Source organism: Anabrus simplex, chromosome 6 (genome assembly GCF_040414725.1).
Source record: "Anabrus simplex isolate iqAnaSimp1 chromosome 6, ASM4041472v1, whole genome shotgun sequence".
In the NCBI taxonomy this organism is placed as follows: domain Eukaryota; kingdom Metazoa; phylum Arthropoda; class Insecta; order Orthoptera; family Tettigoniidae; genus Anabrus; species Anabrus simplex.
Window position 1 is genome coordinate 253451949 of NC_090270.1, and position 20636 is coordinate 253472584.

The 20636-nt window shown below is 41.1% G+C and overlaps 1 protein-coding gene across 1 annotated transcript in view; it reads right to left on the reverse strand.

Annotated features, from left to right (window-relative positions):
• The window catches only part of Pgant35A (polypeptide N-acetylgalactosaminyltransferase 35A), a 121328-nt gene that overhangs the window by 96235 nt on the left and 4457 nt on the right, over positions 1-20636 (reverse strand). The window contains exons 3-5 of the mRNA XM_067149276.2: positions 13530-13668; positions 10935-11101; positions 8188-8318 (exon numbers count right to left, since the gene is read on the reverse strand). Coding sequence (XP_067005377.2) covers positions 8188-8318; positions 10935-11101; positions 13530-13668 — 437 coding nt within the window. The remainder of the gene's footprint in view (positions 1-8187; positions 8319-10934; positions 11102-13529; positions 13669-20636) is intronic.

Sequence of the window (20636 nt, forward strand, 5' to 3'; positions counted from 1 at the left end):
CTTAAGCTTTTCCATTTCTTTCGTGGCGTTCATTACACAAGCAGGCTGGAATTCAGGAGGACAAATTGGGGCAAATATTCGTTTATAGGTAGGGGAGTTAGGGATTGGAATAACCTACCACCCCCTCGTGTGTGCTTCTACAATTTTAGGGGGCTAACCCTTGTTACCCTCTTCAATTTAAGATCCTCTTTGTGGTGAGGGGGACTAGTAGCTCCTTTCTTGCGATGCCGAATGGAGCCCCTTTGGGTAACCGTTCGGTATACAAGGAGGAGGAAGCCAAAGCACCGCCCAACCCTAAGGTGTAAGGCGACCCGTGCCGATGGGGTGCATGGCACGTGGGAGATGTGTCTTGAACGGAGCCTTCGAGATACTTGGCGCCCTCTCGAAGTAAGTAGCCTTACCCAGGTACGCGGGCCTCTGCCTGGGCGGACATATATTTCCCTAGCTACTCGTGGGATTTGAATGAATACGGTAGCCATTCATAAACCGGAGAGCTCTTCTGGGGCCTCCGAGAGAAACACTACAACAACCGAAGGGGACTCTTCGGAGATACCCTCGGATAGTTCATCTTCGACAGTTAGAGGGCTCACTCAAGAGGTGGGCAATCTACAGGTCCAGAAGAAGAAGAAACAGCGCTCTGGCGCTGAGAAGAGGAGATATAAGAAGGCCTTAAAGGCCCGGGAGCAGGCCAAAGAGGGCTTAACTCCGGGAGCTGAAGGGCCTTCTAATACCACGACAGTAACAACTGGGGGGGGATCCAATGGGCACAAGAGGCGGGACCCTGAAAAGGGCTCTGCTTCTAGGGCACAGAGGACCCCACCCACCAAGATGCCAGCGGGAAAACGACTTCTGTCGGGGGCAACTCCAGAAGAAGACTTGCAGACCCGCAAAAAACCTAAGGTAGAATATGCTAGGATAGCTAAAGCTGGGATCATGATGGCCATAGTACCTGTAGGATATCCTGACCAGCAGCTAACCGAGAAACAGGTGGAAGCTGTGGAAGAGGCTATCACCAATCTGATAGACGAGCTTCTGGAGCAGGGGCCCATTAAGCCTCAGTTCCTGGATTGCTATCTGTCGAGAGGTGCGGCCGTCATTATAGCAGAAAACGACGAGACTGTAGCATGGCTTTCCAGTCTTGTTACAGGTATACAACCGTGGGAAGGAGCCAGGCTCACAATTGTGGGCATGGATAAACTTCTTTCCTACAAGAGAGTCATGGTCTGGATACCAGGACAACCAAAGGACAATAATGTCCTTTTGGGAAGAATGGCACGCCAGAACCATGGCTTAAATCCCACCAGCTGGAGGGTCTACGACCGCAAGGAGGAGAAGAGAGGTGTCCGACTTGTGGTCAGCATGGACTCCAGAGACGTGGAGAAAGTGGTGGGGAAGAAGATCTTCTGCGGGGTGCATGTGGCTACCTTCACCTTGGTGGAGGGCAAGCGTGACAAGCAGAGGACCAACCCCACCACAGACAATACCGAGACTAACAGGGGCGAAGAGCGGGAGCCCGAACAGGAACCTGGGCCAGCCAAGCCTCAAGACACATCGCGGGAAACGGAGCAGCACGTTCCGGAGACCGCATAAGGTAAAGTATTGCATGAAGGTAAGAATGATTACTTTCATACAAGCAAATATACAACATTATATAGCGGCCTCTAGGGTATTTATTAGAAGTATCCAGAAGGGCAGGTTTTCGGTCGCCCTGATAAAAGAACCCTGGCTCAGACAGGGGCATATCATGGGACTAAAATGTGCAGGTTTCACTTTATTCAGTGGAATAGCAGAGGAGAAGCCTAGAGCATGTATATTAGTTAAAGATCACAACGCCTGGGCTATACCAGGCTTCATTACTAGAGACCTGGTAGCAGTCCTAGTGAGATATGAAGAGGACGGACAGCCAAAAGACTTGGTTGTCTGCTCTGCATATTTCCCAGGAGACTGAATCTCCACCCCCGCCGGAGGAGTTCAAGAGACTGGTGATATGCTGTAGGAAACAAGGATTAAACCTCATAGTAGAATGCGACGCCAATGCTCATCACAGCATTTGGGGAAGTAAATATACAAACCAAAGGGGAGAGCACCTCATAGAATTTCTATGTACAACTGATCTTGAGATCATGAATATTGGTGATACTCCTACCTTCATTAATAATAGGAGTGAGGGGATCATAGATCTTACCCTGGGTTCCATGGGAATCATACAGGAATTTAAAGACTGGAAGGTTTCTTTGGAGCCTTCCTTGTCAGATCATAGACACATTGTGTTTTATATAGAGGGCTCCCTCGAGGTCCCGTCTTATAGAAACCCTAGACGAACCAATTGGACGTCTTTTAGGGAGGATATGAGGAGGGGACTGGAGGGAGGACCCTCAAATATAATTAAAAACAAAGAGGAGCTGGAGCTCAGTGTGAGTTTTCTCACACGGACACTGGTTATCTCTTATGAATTAAACTGCCCTATTGTTAAGGCAAAAAGAGTAACAGGAAGTTTCAAGTGGAATAGTTATCTTGAACACCTGAGGAGAAATACACGAAGGCTCTGGAATAAATACAGGGAACTTCAGGATCAAGAAAGCCTAGATTCTTACAAAGAATCACAAAGAAGGTACAAGTCAGAAGTCAAAAAGGCTTCTAGGAAATCTTGGAGACAGTTTTGTGACTCCATTGAAAGTCAACATGAAGCGGCAAGGCTTCATAAAATTTTAACCTTGGATAGAAGGGCAAGGCTGGGCTCACTGGAGTCTCCTTCAGGTGGATATACATCCACAGAGAGGGAGACCCTGAACTTACTGCTTGATGCCCACTTTCCAGGTTCGGTAGTCACGAATAGTGAGGTAGAATTGAGCGGATCCTTCAGACCCGATAAAAGTGGCTGGAAGGAAGCCGCAGAGATTGTTACCCCAAGAAGGGTCAAGTGGGCATTAGAATCCTTTGCCCCTTACAAAAGCCCAGGGGTGGATGGGATCTTCCCGGCACTTCTTCAAGAAGCGGGGGGGGGGGGGGGGGGGGGGTCCTCATACCATACCTGGTCAGAATATTTAGAGCCTGTCTCACTATGGGGTACGTGTACTCCTTGTGGCGTCAGGCGAAGGTGGTGTATATACCTAAACCCGGAAGGTCTTCATATACTAGACCTAAGGATTATAGACCCATTAGTCTAACGTCTTTTCTACTTAAGACCTTGGAAAGACTGGTGGATAGACATATCAGGGAGAAAGTATGAAGAGACTTTCCCCTGCATTCTCATCAACATGCATATCAACCAGGGAAGTCGGTTGAGACGGCACTACACCAGCTAATTTCTAGGCTGGAGAGTGCCTTGGATCAGCAACAACTTGCTATGGTTGTATTCCTAGATATAGAAGGGGCCTTTAATTATACATCTTTGGGCTCCATAGAACGTAGTCTAGAGAGAAGAAGAGTGAGCAGTATGCTCATAAAATGGATTATGGCCTCACTGCAGGGCCGTCAAGTTCTGTTTACCCTCAACGCTGTAATGTTGAGAGCTAATATAGACAGAGGGTGTCCACATGGAGGAGTTTTATCACCAACATTATGGTGTCTGGTAGTGGATGAACTACTTACCAGGTTAAATGTTGGAGGAATATACGCCCAAGGCTATGCAGACGACATAAGCCTGATGGCGGTAGGAAATTTCCCCAGCACGGTTTCCGAGCTCGTACAGAGCTCTCTACGTAGGGTGGAAAGATGGTGCCACGAGACAGACTTGTCGGTTAACCCCGATAAGACAGAGCTCGTGGTATTTACCAAAAGGAGGAGGCTAGACGGACTGTCAGAGCCTTTCCTATTTGGGAAAAAACTAGCTAAGACAACCTCAGTTAAGTACCTAGGGGTAATCCTTGAGGCAAGACTGAGCTGGAAGAAACATATAGATTATAAGGTGGATAAGGCTCGCAAGATTATGTGGGCCTGTCGCAGGGCCGTCGGGAAGACTTGGGGCCTAAGACCTAAGGTGGTCCAGTGGCTCTATATCTCTATCGTACGGCCCACGATCACCTATGCATCTTTAGTCTGGTGGCCAGGTTCGGAGAGTAAAACTGTGACCACCAAGTTAAACAGTGTCCAAAGACTTGCGTGTCTAGGAATAACAGGGGCACTGGATACTACACCATTATGTGCAATGGCTGCCTGCTGTCATTTCTTGATGGATACAGTACTTTTGCATCCATCTCTTCGCACAGGCCAGAGTAAAGTGTAGCTTCCACTGAAGTCCCAGTCAACATCCATGGTTGTGACAATATGGAAGTTGCTGGGGTATGGGTAGTGCTGAGTAATGACATTCAGAGCATGACTAGTGCATCTGAGTGTTATGAAAGGTGCTGCTCATAGGGTCAGTCGTGCTGCAATAATACTTTCTGACCCAGTGAGGAAAGCAATGGCAAACTACCTCACTCCTCATCTTGCCTAGTACGCCTCATTTTGGTGCTGTCATTGGTTTTTGGGGTTTCCTTATAACCACATAACCTTTGGTGGTGCTATTTGAGGATCCAACCAGCCTCTGGGCTGATGACCTAACAGACAGACATGTGCAATGGAGGCCATTCTAGGTTTTCCCCCCTTACATTTATATGTTAAGGCAATAGCGGGAATGAGTGCCTATCGCCTCTAGTCACTCGGAGGATGGTCCTTCAAAAACCCGAATAGAGGTCATGCCTCTATTCTTACAAGGCTTCACCAGACTTGCCCTATGACAATGATGATCGGGGATCTGATGAAGCCTAGCTTTAATTTGGATTATAAATTTAAAGTGGTGATACCCACAAGGGAGGAGTGGGCCGCGGATGCTGGGGCCCATCTTAAGTCTGGGGGCTGTACATGGTACACAGGTGGCTCGTGGACGGAGACGGGCACAGGCGCCGGGGTCTGGGGGCCTAAGACAAGGCTCTCCCTTCCTATGGGTAAATATGCTACTGTTTTCCAGGCTGAAGTATACGCAATACTAGCCTGTGCTGTATATATATGGAATATGCCTGGACACAGAAGACACATCACTATTTGTAGTGATAGAAAGGCAGCACTAAAAGCACTTTGTGCAGTTAAAACATTTAAAACTGGTATAGGAATGCCAAAGGATGTTAGATCAGCTGTGTGAATTTAGCTCGGTTACCCTATTATGGGTCCCTGGGCACACAGGTATCAGTGGAAATGAAGAAGCTGACAAACTAGCGAAACAAGGCTCAAAAGGTTCTTTCACAGGACCAGAGCCTTTCCTGGGAGTGTCACTCCGAAGCGTGAGACTGGTAATATCCCAATGGACAAACCAGTCTCACTTAGATATTTGGAAGAGGTTAACTATAGCAAGGCAGGCACGTGAACTTATCAAAGGGCCTAGTCAAAGTTATAAAAAGGTCCTAATGAATTTGAATAGGACCAGAATGAGAATGGTAGTTGGACTGTTAACAGGCCACAATACCTTACAGAGACACCTACACATCATGAAAATCACTCAGGATCCGATGTGTAGAAGATGCGGTAAGGAGGAAGAGACCTCCGCGCATGTGTTATGTCAGTGCGAGGCTCTTGCTAGCACTAGACATCGATACCTTGGCTCACATTTTGTGAGCCTGGAAGACATCAGGAATGCCAATATCCGGACACTGGTATCCTTTATAGGAGTACTAGGGCTGGACTAGGCAAACCTGTTTAAGGGGCACAAAGGGTCTTCATAGACCTACGTGTGGAGCTCTGCGAAGACAGGGCTCACCCATTTCTTATCTATCTATCTAATAACCTACCAAGGGAGATGTTCAATAAATTTCCAATTTCTTTGCAATCACTTAAGAAAAGGCTAGAAAAACAACACATAGGGAAACTGCCATCTGGGCGACTGCCCTAAAGTCAGATCAGTAGTGATTGATTTATTGAAATGTTGATATCAATATAAGCCAATTCCCAGCTGTCTCACTTTGTGTTGCGATTTCGTAACTCGTCGGATTTGAAAATAAGGTTTAGGGCGTGTGGAAAACACTTGATATCAAAGAATGCACCGCGTTGGTTAAGCGGAAGTTCAATACTGAGAGTTCTAAGAGTTATTATAGACCATGGTTGTTTTATTTGTTCGTCAAGCCATGGTTACTCAAAGCGTTTTAGGTTAGTTGCGACGCCATTTTACCTTGAATTTTTTCCTCTCAAACGGCCTGTCGTGGCGGGAAGCATAAAATGTCGCAAACGTAAATTTGAGGATTTTAATACATTTTGAGCATAGGAAATCTCAGGGGAACAACAAAATTTTTTGTAAAAGACGGGAAAACATAAAAGCCGGAAACGTAAATGTGGGGTAATACTGTACATCATTTTTGGGATTACTGTGACAGTCTGTGACAATTTATTGAACAACTTCAAAATGGAGCATTGAGTGGAATATTTGCACATGATCAGCTGCCACTCTTTGCTCATTCATAGCCTTCTGTCTGTGCTTTAGCAGAGTCAGAAATTTCAACCTTCTTACTATCATCAATGTATAAATACGGTGCATGAAGTAGACCATGCTTGCTTATGATATTTCAGATTAATTATATGTCATTGATGATTCAAATGGGCAGAGTGAGAGTGAATTAGTGCAATATATAACAGAGATATTCAAGATCTCGTGTGCCATAAGAAACCAAATGTCTTAGTCTACACAAGTGACCCTGCTAGTAAAGGTGTTGAACATATTGTAAACATCATTGATTTATTTCATATTTAAATGATATAACACCTTGAAGATTTACTAGTAACGTCAGGGCGTACTCATACTTTTTTTTCAATTCTGCTTTACGTTGCACCGACACATATAGGTTTTATGGCGACAACGGGCTGGGAATGGGAAGGAAGCGACCATAGTCTTAAGGTACAGCCCCAGCATTTGCCTGGTGTGAAAATGGGAAACCACGAAAAACCATCTTCAGGGCTGCGGACACTGGGGTTCGAAGCCACTATCGCCCGAATGCAAGCTGATAACTACATAATCCAAACCGTGCAGCCACTTGCTTGGTTTAACTCATCATCATCATCATCATCATCATCATCAGTTTTCCACTCCAGTTGCCTGGGTGTGGTTTAAGAGCACTCTCCACTTCTGTCTGTCCATGTACCACTCTTCTCTCAAGATGACATCCCAGCTGACTCCTCTTGTTCCTATGTCCTCTTTCACTTGGTCCAGCCATCTCTTCCTAGGTCTTCCTACCGATCGTTTTCCGGCCACGACAGTGTGTGGCCATTGTTTTGCTGTCCTTCCATCGTCCAATCGTTTGACATGGCCAAACCATTTCAAATGGGCCCTTGTCACTTTTTCATTCAGGGATGGGTACACACCAGCTTCCTCCCTTATTCTTTCATTCCTTACCCTGTCCCTTTTTGTCTTCTGTACCATAGTACGTAGGAACTTCATTTCTGCGGCTTGTAGTTTGCTATCCACTTGTTGGGTTGTTGTGCAGGTTTCTAGGCCATATGTTAGTATGGGGGTGAAGTATGATTGGAATAGAATCTGCTTTGATCTTAAGGGAACTTATTCGTTCCAGAGGAGGTTCTGAACTTGATGGTAAAACTGAGCTGATTTTTTAATGCGGTTGTTAATCTCATGCTGTATTCTGTTATCACTAGAAATGATGCACCCAAGATATTTATATTGGTCTACTGTTTCCAGCTGTGTACCTTCCAGCATTATTTTTCCTTTCTTCTTCTGCCTGTTGACAGACATAGTAACAGTTTTTGATTTATTTATTGTTAATCTGTGTGCTTTCAAATGTTCATTTCAGGTGTTCAGCCTCTCTTGGACTTCCTTCTCTGTATTTGCCCAGATTACCACATCATCTGCAAATGTAAATGCATTGATGTCCATATTGTTCTTCTGCTTAATTTATTTCATGACTTCATCCATGACAGTGATAAAAAGTAAGGGTGAAAGGGTACTGCCTTGTTGCACTCCTTTAGTGGTTTGGAACCAATCAGAATTACCGTTTCCTATCTGTACGCAACTGCAGCAGTCTTCGTAAAGCATTTTAACTCATATTAACATTATTTCCTGGCTGGTCCAAAATCTGTACGTTTTTATGATATGGGATATGCTAACTTCCTCAAATAAACTGTCTGGTCAACAGGGGTTGTGACAAGCATTGGCAACCAGTCAGCAATGTAGAATACAGTACAATTTTTTGTATGAAAGCATTGAATTCTTACCTGACCACTGGTCTCCTTAGCACCAAACATACGTGCTCGGATCAGACCTTCTCTGTGCAGAGTCTTTAGCAGAATCACTTTAGCCGGCAGTTCCTTGTTAATGTAGTTCCTGAGGCGGTCATGTAAGCCCTCTGAAACACAATATTCACTGAATTTTGATTGCTAAACTTATAATCTCAAAAATCTCATGACTTAATGAAGCAACAAAGTGATAGTTCAATGAAGGTTTTTATGGTTTAAAATGTTAGACAGGCAAGTCTTTTAAGTTTACTTTCGGTAATGGAAAGTGTTCTGAATGTTCTATGGAGATCTCTGCTTCACATCCTCAGAAGAGTTACGACTGTTCTCACAACACTGAAGAAGTAGAAGAAGAATAAGAAGAATGTGGCCTTCTCTAAATGTACTAGCCATGCGTCTTGGTAGATGTGCTAATTGCCACCTGATGAATCTGTGTTCCAATATGTTCGAGCTCTTACCCACACTAGACACTACAGGTCCAGGATTATACGGGAAGCTGTGGAAATACGTAGAAATCCTAACAATTTCAACAGGGACACTGGCTATCAATTAAGTAATACGTGGTTGCCAGCCATTAAGGATTTAGGTAGGTAGTTCTCTTCCCTGACCTTTCACTATCATTATTTTGTTTCGTTTTTTTTCTTTCTAAATTTACACGTTCCTCATCACCAGATGTTTCATTCTAGGCTGGTGTCAGTGTCATGCTTTCATATGTGTGTACACCAGTTATCCCCCCCACTCCCACCCAGACCAATTCTGATTGTGCCGTCAGTTTCCTCTTCGAATGCTAGTGCTGTACCGCGTACAGTGAGCCATCTGGTGACGAATGAACCGTACCACTTTCACTTCTATTACTAACTTCTAAATTCAAACCTTCATTATTGTAGAAACCTTCCTCGTGAACAGTCAAGATTTTCGTCTAAAGACGCGGAGCAAAGTTCTCTGCGAAACATAAAGAGTTTAAGCCCATATCATGTCTAAAAGTACGGGCCGTGAAAGCATCAATGTTAACAATGTTATTGTAACTAGTTTTATATTCCACTAACTACCTTTTGTATGGCTTTTGGAGATATTGAGATGCTGGAATTTTGTCTGGCAGTTTTTTATGTGCTAGTAAATCTACGGACATGAGGCTGACATATCCTAACACCTTCAAATACTCGTGGACTGAGCTGAGATCAAACGAGTCAATTTGGGTTTAAAAGGTCAGCGTTCTATCATCTGAGCCATTCAGCCCGTCAATGATGACAAACGAACAAGGCAAAGTCATCTCCGTACAGGCCATGAAGGTCCTTAAAAGAGTGGAAGATACAGGTTTCCACCACCCGTAAACCTGGTACTCGGTAGGTATAGAGCGATTAGCCTGATGTCCTCCGCATGTGCCCTCAGGAATGAACATGGTGCAGGCTGGGCAAGTCCCAGGGCAATGCCTCTTCAGAAGTAGAAAACAGACCCACATCCTTCCACACAAACTAAACAATAATTATAACAAATGTAACAATAAGTTAAAGTCAATTTTATAGTTAAAATATTCTACGTCTTGCACAAACTTAATATTTTAATTCTTCTTATTCTGTGTTTTTCTGCTTTTCCCTATTCAACATTTTCCACATCATGTATGGCCACCTTAATAACAGAGGACTTCCACCCACTCATGAAGCTAGGAAGCAGAAACAAGCTTGTCAATGTTGGGAAGAAACACATCTAGAGGAACTGGAAACAAAGTGAAGAGAAATTAGCTATGAATAAATTTCAATGTTACCTGTTTTACGTACCACCAATTACTTTTACACTTTTCAGAGATGCCGAAGTGCTAGAATTTTGTCCAGCAGTTCTTTTACATGCCCGTAAATCTAGTGACATGAGACTGACAGACATGAGCAACTTTCAGATACCACCAGACTGAGCCAGGCTTGAACCTACCAACTTTAGCTCAGAAGGCTAGTGCTCTATTGTCTGAGCTACTCAGTCCAGCATAACATCTATGAAGACTGCAGCGAATGAAGACATGGATTCTGTCCTTGTCACTTTGTGTTTTGTTACCCACTTCAAATACCTTGGCTCCCTCGTCACCTCAAATTTTGAAACACTTCAGGATACCTGAATCCAAATCAATGTCATTGGTTAAAACAGCACCAAATCGGAGTAGTACTAAGTGATAATAAAACACCCACCCATCTCAAAGGTAAGATCTACAAATCTATGATTAGACCAGTAGCACTTTATGCTCAGAATACTGGCCTGCTATCATGAAACATGACCAAACCCTCCACGGAATGTGGACGCCAATTACAGCGAAGATGTGGGTAGCTCACCTTAGATGGTATGATCATTTTATGGGGAGTGATGAGCATTTAGTGGGAAAGATGGCTCTCCAGCATGACCTCCAAGGGAATCGGCCCCCATGGTTGTATGAAGAAACAGAGAAGATATGCGAATAACAGGAGCTGCTCCTTAGAGATACCTTTGACCAGAAGAAGTGGAAGAAGGCGTACCAGCAAGTGGACCCTGCACTAGTACGGGGAAAATGCTAGAAAAGACAAATAATTTTGTGTTTTAATGTCAATAACTGTGTCTGTGTTCTCTGTTGATCCCTCTGCCACACTAGCCTGTCATTGTGCATACTTCAATTCCTTTCCTAGTTTCCTGTTTTTTTATGCATATTTCTACATTGTAGTAAAATATACTTAATCCTCAAGTAGACCCTGAGCATGAGAGACTTCACTCACCAATATCACTGTTATCATCAACAAGCATCACTTCATGCAGTAGGTTCTCAGGAGTGCGGTCCAGAATGCTGTGGATGGTCCTCACAAGCGTATGAAAGTCCTCATTATAGAAGCAGATCACTACACTTGCTGTGGGTAGGAGACTTGGATACTGTTCCTTTGAACACCTGTAATTAAAAATATGATCTTGCATCACAGCGAGTTAGGGCATGTAGGTGAGAGACAGGATAGAGTTATAAACTCCATTATCTATGTTGATTAGTACTGAACTACAGGAAAATATATTTGGTCTTTAGTCTGACTGGTGGACTTGATCGTTACGGCATCTAGTATTTACAGACCAGCACTGTAGTTACCTGGTTTAAACCCCGTTGGTGGAAAGAAATAATGAGCAAAGCAACATTAGGGGCCGTGTCTGAAATAATAGTTTGCAACGGAGCTTTTACGAAGATTTACTTCACTGTGGAAATTAGTTCACCTATTTCTGAAAATCCTGATCTAACCTCCATAATTCAATGAAAGGCATGGGCCAGACAAGTAACACACACCATCTTACTGTAAAATGACTTTATAGATATTACTGCCTTCACCATGTAAGTATGAAGAGCACGTTCTCATGTTGTACTCCATTAAGCCACAGTACACACATTGATTTACCAAACAATTTGCATATCTGAGTATGGTTAACTGCTTCTAAAGCCTGGAACCTTATCCAGCAGGCTTATAGTGAGCAACCATTATCACAAGCATGAGTGCTTCAGTGGTATATGAGTTTTCTGAATGGTAGAAAGATAGTTGAGGACGAGCCTTGGTCCAGAAGGCCATCCACTACATGTATGCATGACAACGTGGAACATATGAGGAACAGGCTATATATGATCCAGATAAGGTTCCAGGTTTTTGTGGGTGCCCTTCCTAACTTCGTCCAGAATTTAATCCTCACTACTCAATTTTCACATCCATGCTCTATCACCACCTAGATACCACTGCAGTGCAGACACCTGCATTGCTAAGCATCATACTGCCACCTGGTTGAATTGTGTGGAATCAGAGCCAAGGATCAGTTCAAGGTTACAGGGTATCGTACCACCTGCTGACAAAGTATCTCCAGTTAATTTCCTTCTTTTATTATTATTATTTTTATTATTATTATTATTGGTTTTATAATTATTGTTATCTTCATTTATATTGTCATGTTGTACATTCTATATTTCTATTATTACTATCTCCATGTTTGCTATTAGTACCACTATATTAGCTAATTTTTTCGTAGTTTGTTGTCATTTTTACTATTTCTATTAGGCAACATAACGTATAATGTTGTGGTAGTCAAATAAGAGAGGGCCTTGAGCCGTTAACTATGCCATGAATAAAGACTAATTAATTAATAACTTAATTGCAATTCTCATTACAATTACAGCTTGTCTTGAAACTTCCTGGACAATATTAAACAGGCCTTCAAAATATTACTTTCTGTTGTCCAGCACTTCCTTGTCAACTGAATAATTCAAAGTTGTTCTTTTTCCTCACTTTTTACCAATGATATGAGCCTTTCTACTGTAATACTCTAAAGGAGATTTCTCTGCAGTATGACACAGTATTCCCAATCAACTTTTTAAGTCATGAGTTATTTCTTTTTCTTTCTCTTGCAGTAGTGCTCTCCTACTGCAAGGTTTCTTGTTTGAAGTCATTTTAAGTATACCTTGTTTGCATACAAATGTCACCTTGCAGGTTATTCTATTCATCTTTTCATCTTTACATACTGATGCTTCAAGTTAAGCATTTACTGCCATGGAAACTGTTCTCTAAATTACTGTTTAGAACTTGGAACATATTGGTCACATCATCATATACTTTTTGTTAAGTCCAAGTATTGGAAAAGAACAAACAAGTCAAATAAGTCTGAAGTCCATGAGATAACTTGTATAACTGGGGTGTCAGCTGTCTACATGGCAATCAATCAATCAATCAATCAATCAATCAATCAATCAATCAATCAATCAATCAATCAATCACTACTGATCTGCACTTAGGGCAGTCGCCCAGGTAGCAGACTCCCTATCTGTTGTTTTGCTAGCCTTTTCTTAAATGATTGCAAAGAAATTGGAAATTTATTGAATGTCTCCCTTGGTAAGTTATTCCAATCCCTAACTCCTCTTCTTATAAATGAATATTTGCCCCAATTTGTCCTCTTGAATTCCAGCTTTATCTTCATATTGTGATCTCTCCTACTTTTAAAGACATCACTCACACTTATTCGTCTACTGATGTCATTCCATGCCATCTTTCCACTGAGAGTGTCTACGAGTGTCTAGTGTCTATGAGGGCCAACTACTTTCTGAACAACAGTAGATACAAATAGCAATGAATTTCAAGTCTTGTCCCATGCTAGCACTGAAATCTAGAAAGAAATTAATATACCTTACTAGACATATCTTCTCCAAACACAGAAGACAAAGGATGACAAGTATAGTTTTGAAAGATATTTATTTTGAAAAAGGATTGAAATAACCAACTACATTATGGGATGGAACAATGGGGGGAAGTGAAATACTGCAAACAGATGGCAGCCTTAGTGGTAAAAACTGTACTTACAGGGCATTTCTGGTGTCAGGAATCTGTCGATGATAGCTCAACCTCTGGCTGACCAAAATATTAAAGGCATGCCTTTTGTAGCCTTCATCTCGAAGTTTCTGGTCCTCTAGAGTCTTGATCATACCAAGTTCTTCCAACCCTAAACAGTACATAACATGTACAATTAATATGCAGTGAAACAAACATGAAATAAACAGTCAACTAATGAGATCAAAACTATAAGTATTCTTTCAGTTGGCTAAGCCAAACATCAGGTCTTGCCTACATGGCTGCTACCTCTCTTACACTTAAATAATAGAGTTATTGATTTTAAATTTCACAAACTTCTTTTTCAAGACTGGCAAATTTGAGCACCTTTGCATACCACCAAACTGAGCTGGGATCAAGCCCGCTAACTTGGGTTCATCCACTGAGCCACTCAGCCCAGTTCTCCTACATTTTAACTCATATTAGTAACAATGTTTCTCTACATATTTTTAACAGTATCTGCACGATCATTTCACATTGGAGCTAGTAAAATTTTGAAAATGCTGGAAGTCTATATTCAAGAGTTAGTAATAATCAATTCAGCTTCTATGAAAAATATCAGTCCTGGTTCCAATAACGAGTGGGTTAAATGGAAGACCTTGAATCACCTCTGCACTCATATGGCAAAGACAAAGGATACCTTTTTTAAACAGGGTTTTTGCAAGGACTCGTTATATGTTTGCAGTGAAGAACAGTCCTACCTAAATGAATATATAGTATTATTTTCTCTTTATTCCAGATGGATGTCTATATATGTTACAGTTATCTCTGATAATAATAATAATAATAATAATAATAATAATAATAATAATAATAATAATAATATGAAATTCTTAATCACTTGTTACATTTTCATTTGAGATATGCAGATAGTTACAATACTAAAAAGAGAAAGATGTTCCACCTATTCAATACAATAATATTGTTGCACAAATTAATCTAGCAACATATTTAATATGATATGGGACCGGTTTCGACATATGTCCATGTCATCATCAGCCGACACAAAAATGGCAAGAAGTCAACACAATTGTAACACTTATGACACTTTTCTTGAATTAAAAATAGAAATCCATGTAGAGGTTCTTGAGCACTCTTGCTGTAGATCTAGAGGTTGTAATTATTAGTTCAATATGGATCAGTGATGAAGTTTTTAACTTTAAATATATGCAGACAGTTGTTCAAGGTTTCTTCATGGTGTGTGAATGCCATCCATAATCTTTGTATTTTAAATTTCCCCTGAGATAACAGTTAAATAATATTGTTAGATGGTTGGGAGGAGAGTGGGGGGAGGGGGGAGCATGCACACTGAATAATTGGAACAAATGGCAAGTGTTGAACTGGAGATTGTAAGAATCCTAGAAGATACACCATATGATCTAAAGTACCTGGAAATCTACTCAAAAGTGTCCTCTAACTGTTCCTCATATATACTGTTCAGTAGTGAACCTTAATACAGGGAGGGGCCTTTATTACAGATTGATCTCCGAGAGAAGGACTGTCTATTATACAGACTGTCTTAATGTTTCCGAGAGAATTGCAAACCGTTCTTCCAGCAGCACTGTAGCGAGAGTAGTTAGTGATGCAGATTGTTGGGGTTTGAAGCGAAGTCACCATTCTAGTTCAACGCACAGGTTCTGATAGGACCGAGGTTGGCATTCTGGTCTGGCTAGTACATTTCAATCAATCAATCAATCAATCAATCAATCAATCAATCAATCAATCAATCAATCAATCCAATCAATTAATCACCACTGATCTTCCACTAGCTTGGGCAGCAAACTGCTATTCAATTCATACTTGATTGTTCTTCCAGTTGCCAAATATACTTTTCCCAACTCCTAACTCCACAGCAATAGTTTTTGCCACTACCCCAGAGTCACTCACTTTATAGCGCATACTTTCTCCTCCATAGTCACAACCACCTTTTTTTTTTCCTGTTTATGACCCATTTTGTAATTTTCAATTTTAAAAAGTGAAAAATGCCAAGAAACAGTTTATGAACAAAACCAGGAACAGTGGTAAACTGACACAGGGAGACCTACGTGACAATAGTTACACTCATTTTTCAGTTATTCCAACATAAGTTTGGGGTCATTGTTCTCATGACAGAGATTGGCTTTGCTGTTCTGTATTCCACACAGTTGTACTTCCTCTTAAAACAATAATCACCACCACCACTCTGGGTATTCCACGTTGTTTCCTTTACAGGTTCTATTTATTTCTGCTTTTATTCTACCAGGTTTGGTAACAGAATCTAATTACCATCCATCATTGATGGAAATAACATCACATCCCATTTTACGATCGCCGATAGGAATGCAAGTAGCTAATTCAGCAATGGAGAATGGCAGGTTTATCAGGTTATAAAAGTAAATGTACTTCTGGGGTCGGGGCTGTGCGTTCCTAGACATCACAATGAACACATATCTCAGAAATTCCAAGGAAGATTTGCATAATTTCTACTTCCTTATAATGTTACAAACCTTGGGTAGCATGGTGTCAACTTTTACCACTTCAAGTACCGGTACTTGGGAAGTCAACTGATGCAGGATGGAGGGTTGGACAGGGAGATCAGTAAAACTGTTCAACAGGGAAATGCATTCTGCCAGAGTGTGAGAAATGTGGTGTGGAGGAAGGAAGTACCAATGAAGCATGAAGGGATGTATAAGATATACAGTACTACTGCCCAATACTGACATATGCAGCAGAAACCTGGATAACCAGGCCAGTGGAGTGAAATTTTTAATAAGTATTGTACAAAAACAAGAAAGGACAGAGTAAGAAATGAGGACACCAGGAAGGAAATTGGAGTGGAGAATGGGCAGGGATAAATTTAGATAGTTTGGACATGTTAAGAGGATGGAAGAGGGAAGGAGCAGATGATGGAGACTCAGAATGAGAGAGGGCAAGAGAGAGGCCCAGACTAAGGTGGTTGAAAATGATCAAGAATAGTATAATTAGAAGAAACCTCGGTTGGAACGCATTTGGGGAGGAACCATGGTGTTCTCATAGAGGAAAATGGAGAGGTGCCATAAACATCCCATCCCGGCGAGAACTGGATGAGTAAAATGGAAGAAGTGCAGAAAAGACCATGATGCAGGCTGCAAAAAGACGTTTCTGAAGGCCCTTACAAAGGAGAGTTGCAGAGTTGTTGACGAGAATCTCAATTAAAACCACAGCAAAGAATGAGGAAGGGCCCAAAGCAATGTGTGCAAAATATTTTTACAACCACCTGCAGCCCTTAAACATAGACTAGCACAGCTGCAAATTTTGTAGTTAATGTTAGAGCTACCCTCTAGAAATTCTACAGTACTTGTTATATTAGTCTTTGATAGCCACGGTGTTGACCTGATTGTGTGTTAGCATCTAGAGTGGCTACAGGCTCTACATAAGTCTGAGTTCATAAGAACAGCGATTGTGTACAACCTCAAGAAGAGTATCGTCAAGGGTTTATTTTATTATTGTCTACACGAGTGTGTTACATAGAAATCTTCATTATGATATCTTTGTATTCTTTACAATGAAACTGGATATGTTATCTCCTATCACATTCTGTATTCTTCACTACAGTCAGAGTGACACAAATAACTACAATGTACTGTATGCATTTGTTGACACATGTTACTTTCTAGTTCCTAAACATACATTGGTATTGTTAACAGACTATTTGATAGTCGCTTGTATACATGATAGGCACAATCCCACCTCACCTTCCAATTGCTACATCAGGAGCTACAGGTAGCTGCAAATCTTAATACTCGGAGAAAAAAAAAAAAAGCCCTGGAAATATTACAGTTCTAAGCTGAAAGTTTTGTCGAGATTTTTGTTCACAATCCGGCAAATTTCCCTCGTTAGTTAATTTACAGAGGCTTTCAGACTGAATGCTAAACGACAACACAGTCTACAATAGAGATGTTAAGTTGTCAGCCCGAAGGTTGGATGCATCGTCAACAACTCTGCCATCAGCTGTCACAGATATCCTAGGCATCACTGAACATGCATACTTGGGAAATGAGGGGTGAGATACTTTTTCATTGCTTTCCCCTCTGAACCAGAAAGTGCTCTTACATAATATCACAGTCTGACAAGCCCACCGAAATGTACACACCAACTGACCCAATGAGTGACAATTTCTCACCATTCACATCAGGGACTGACTGCATAAGGAATGGCACTACTAGCATAGCTCACACCTCTGCCACTTTTCTACTGTTGAAGCCACGGATAAGACAGAGGGGTCAATGAAAGTAACAAATCTGTTCTAGATCATACAAAACAAAGACTGTAAACACTAGATCTGATCAGACATAGATCTGGGCCTAAATGAAGATGTATATATGATTGCAATTTGGAGATCTGTCCTCCTTATGTCCAATATTTATTTCAACTTTAGTATGATCACCAGTAAAGGAGAAAAACAAATCTCCCAGGAAGCAACACTGAACTTAGTTTCAGTCACATGTCTGTCATGTACTGTCATTGTGAACCCCTGACCTATGCAACTTATTGTTAAGTGTTCAAAATATGAATAGCACTCGGCAATGCCAGTAACTATTGCTTGTTTACATCCGGTGCTCTATCACCAGGTACTAACAAGGCAGAAAAGTATTTTCAGAGATTGAATGTAAGTCAATACAGACAAAACTGAACCGCCACGGTTAAGATAATCAAACCAGGTTCAGTAGCGCACTAAATCTACGACTAGTCAGGTCTTGGTAAAACAGTGGCTTTTGGTAAAGCTTCTGTACCCAGCAGGCGAAAGAATGTTAGAGAGCCAACATGATGCAGCTTGGATGATTTTACAAATAATACACGAGGGTTGCCGAACATTGGAGAATTAACAGGAGAGAAGACAAATGGTCTGGATAGGTTACAATATTGATCTGGACAAGACCATTACTCTGGATTGATTAGAAAATAGTCAGGACAAACCCACTGGGGATATTTCTAGGCATATACTAAAGACAATGGGTTGGGATATAGTACCATATCTAAAGTACTTATTTGATTATTGCCATTAATGCTTTCATGGCCCGTACTTATAGACGAGATATATAGGTTTTTGGGCTTATGCCGTGTCAAGAAAATAAGATGAAATTCTTTACATTTCGCAGAGAGCCCAAAAGCCTATATCATGTATATTTGATTACTGTTTGCATGAAGAGCTATACCAAATGAATGGAGAGTTGCTATAGTAGCCCCTGTGTACAAAGGAAAGGGTTATGGACATAAAGCTGAAAATTACAGGCCAGTCAGTTTGACATGCATTGCATGTAAGCTTTGGGAAAGCATTCTTTCTGATTATATTAGACATGTTTGCAAAATTAAATAATTGGTTTAATAGAAGGCAGTTTGGGTTTGGGAAAGGTTATTCCACTGAAGGTCAACTTGTAGGATTCCAGCAAGATATAGCAGATATCTTGGATTCAGGACGTCAAATGGACTGTATCTCGATTGACCTGTCTAAGGCATTTGATAGGGTGAATCATGGGAGCCTACTGGCAAAAATGAGTGCAAACTGGACAAAAGAGTGACTGAATGGGTTGCTATATTTCTAGAAAATAGATCTCAGAGAATTAGAGTAGGTGAAGCTTTATCTGACCCTGTAATAATTAAGAGGGGAATTCCTCAAGGTAGTATTATTGGACCTTTATGTTTTATATATATCTTGGAGAAGTAATAACACATAACCTAAATGAAAAAATCTCAATCCAAACAAGAACAAATAGATTAGCTAAAGCACAAAAATTAACATGGGATATCTACAAAAAGAAATGTCTATCAATAAATGCAAAAAAAAAAACAACACTACAACACAGTTATAAAACTAGAAGCTACATATGCAACAGAAACACTTTCACCTGAATAAACAATCAAAGCCTGACAGACTTCAGAAAATTGAAAGGAGGATTGGAAGAACCTGCATCAACAAAAAATACCAGAAAGATGGACAGTGGCAGTTAATACCTAACAAAGTCGTGTACAAAGAGCTAGAACCCATTACAGATACTATGCGTAAGAGGAGACTGGGATTCTCTGGACATATCACGAGGATGCAGGATTAGAGACTTCTGAAACAACTAGTACAACACAATCTCGTCTCAAAAAATACCACAACAGGATGTAAATGGATCAGAGAAGTAAGAGAGGATCTGAAGGAAATAGGCCTTACAACAGAAAATACCACAAATAAGATAAAATTGAATACAAAACTCAAGAATACAAACCTCCTCTTTACCCTTACACAAAACAAAATAACAACACGCATATTTTCAACTGAGGAAAGGGCACGAAGATCGGAGCGTCTGAAAAAGTACTGGGAGGACCGCAAAGCTCGAACAATCCCTTCAAAGAGACCTGAACGACGGACTGACTAAAGTGATCCTGTGTGGTCATAAAAGAAGAAGGAGAACAAGAAGAAATTATATTAGTAAAGAAGTAGAATCAGAGATAAGGCTGTTTGCAGATGATGTAATTCTGTATAAATAAGTTACAAGATTGTGAGCAACTGCAAAATGACCTTGATAATGTTGTGAGATGGACAGCAGGCAATATTATGATGATAAACAGGGTTAAAAGTCAGGTTATGAGTTTCACAAATAGGAAAAGTCCTCTCAGTTTTAATTACTGCATTGATGGGGTGGAAGTTCCTTATGGCGATCACCATAAGTACTTAGGTGTTAATATAAGGAAAGATTGTCATTGGGGTAATCACATAAATGGGATTATAAATAAAGGGTACAGATCTCTGCACATGACTATGAGGGTGTTTAAGAGGTTGTAGTAAGAATGTACAGGAGAGGGCATACAAGTCTCTGGTAAGACCCCAAACAGAGTATGGTTCCTCATCAGGTTACTTGATTCAAGAACAGGAAAAATCCAAAGGAAAGCAGCTTGATTTGTTCTGAGTGATTTCCAACAAAAGAGTAGCGTTACAAAAATGTCGCAAAGTTTGGGCTGGGAAAACCTGGGAGAAAGAAGACGAGCTGCTCAACTAAGTGGTATGTTGATATAGATGTTGATTCCCATAGGGAAACTGAAATATTTGTCTTGAATGAGTAAATTTATAATACCAAT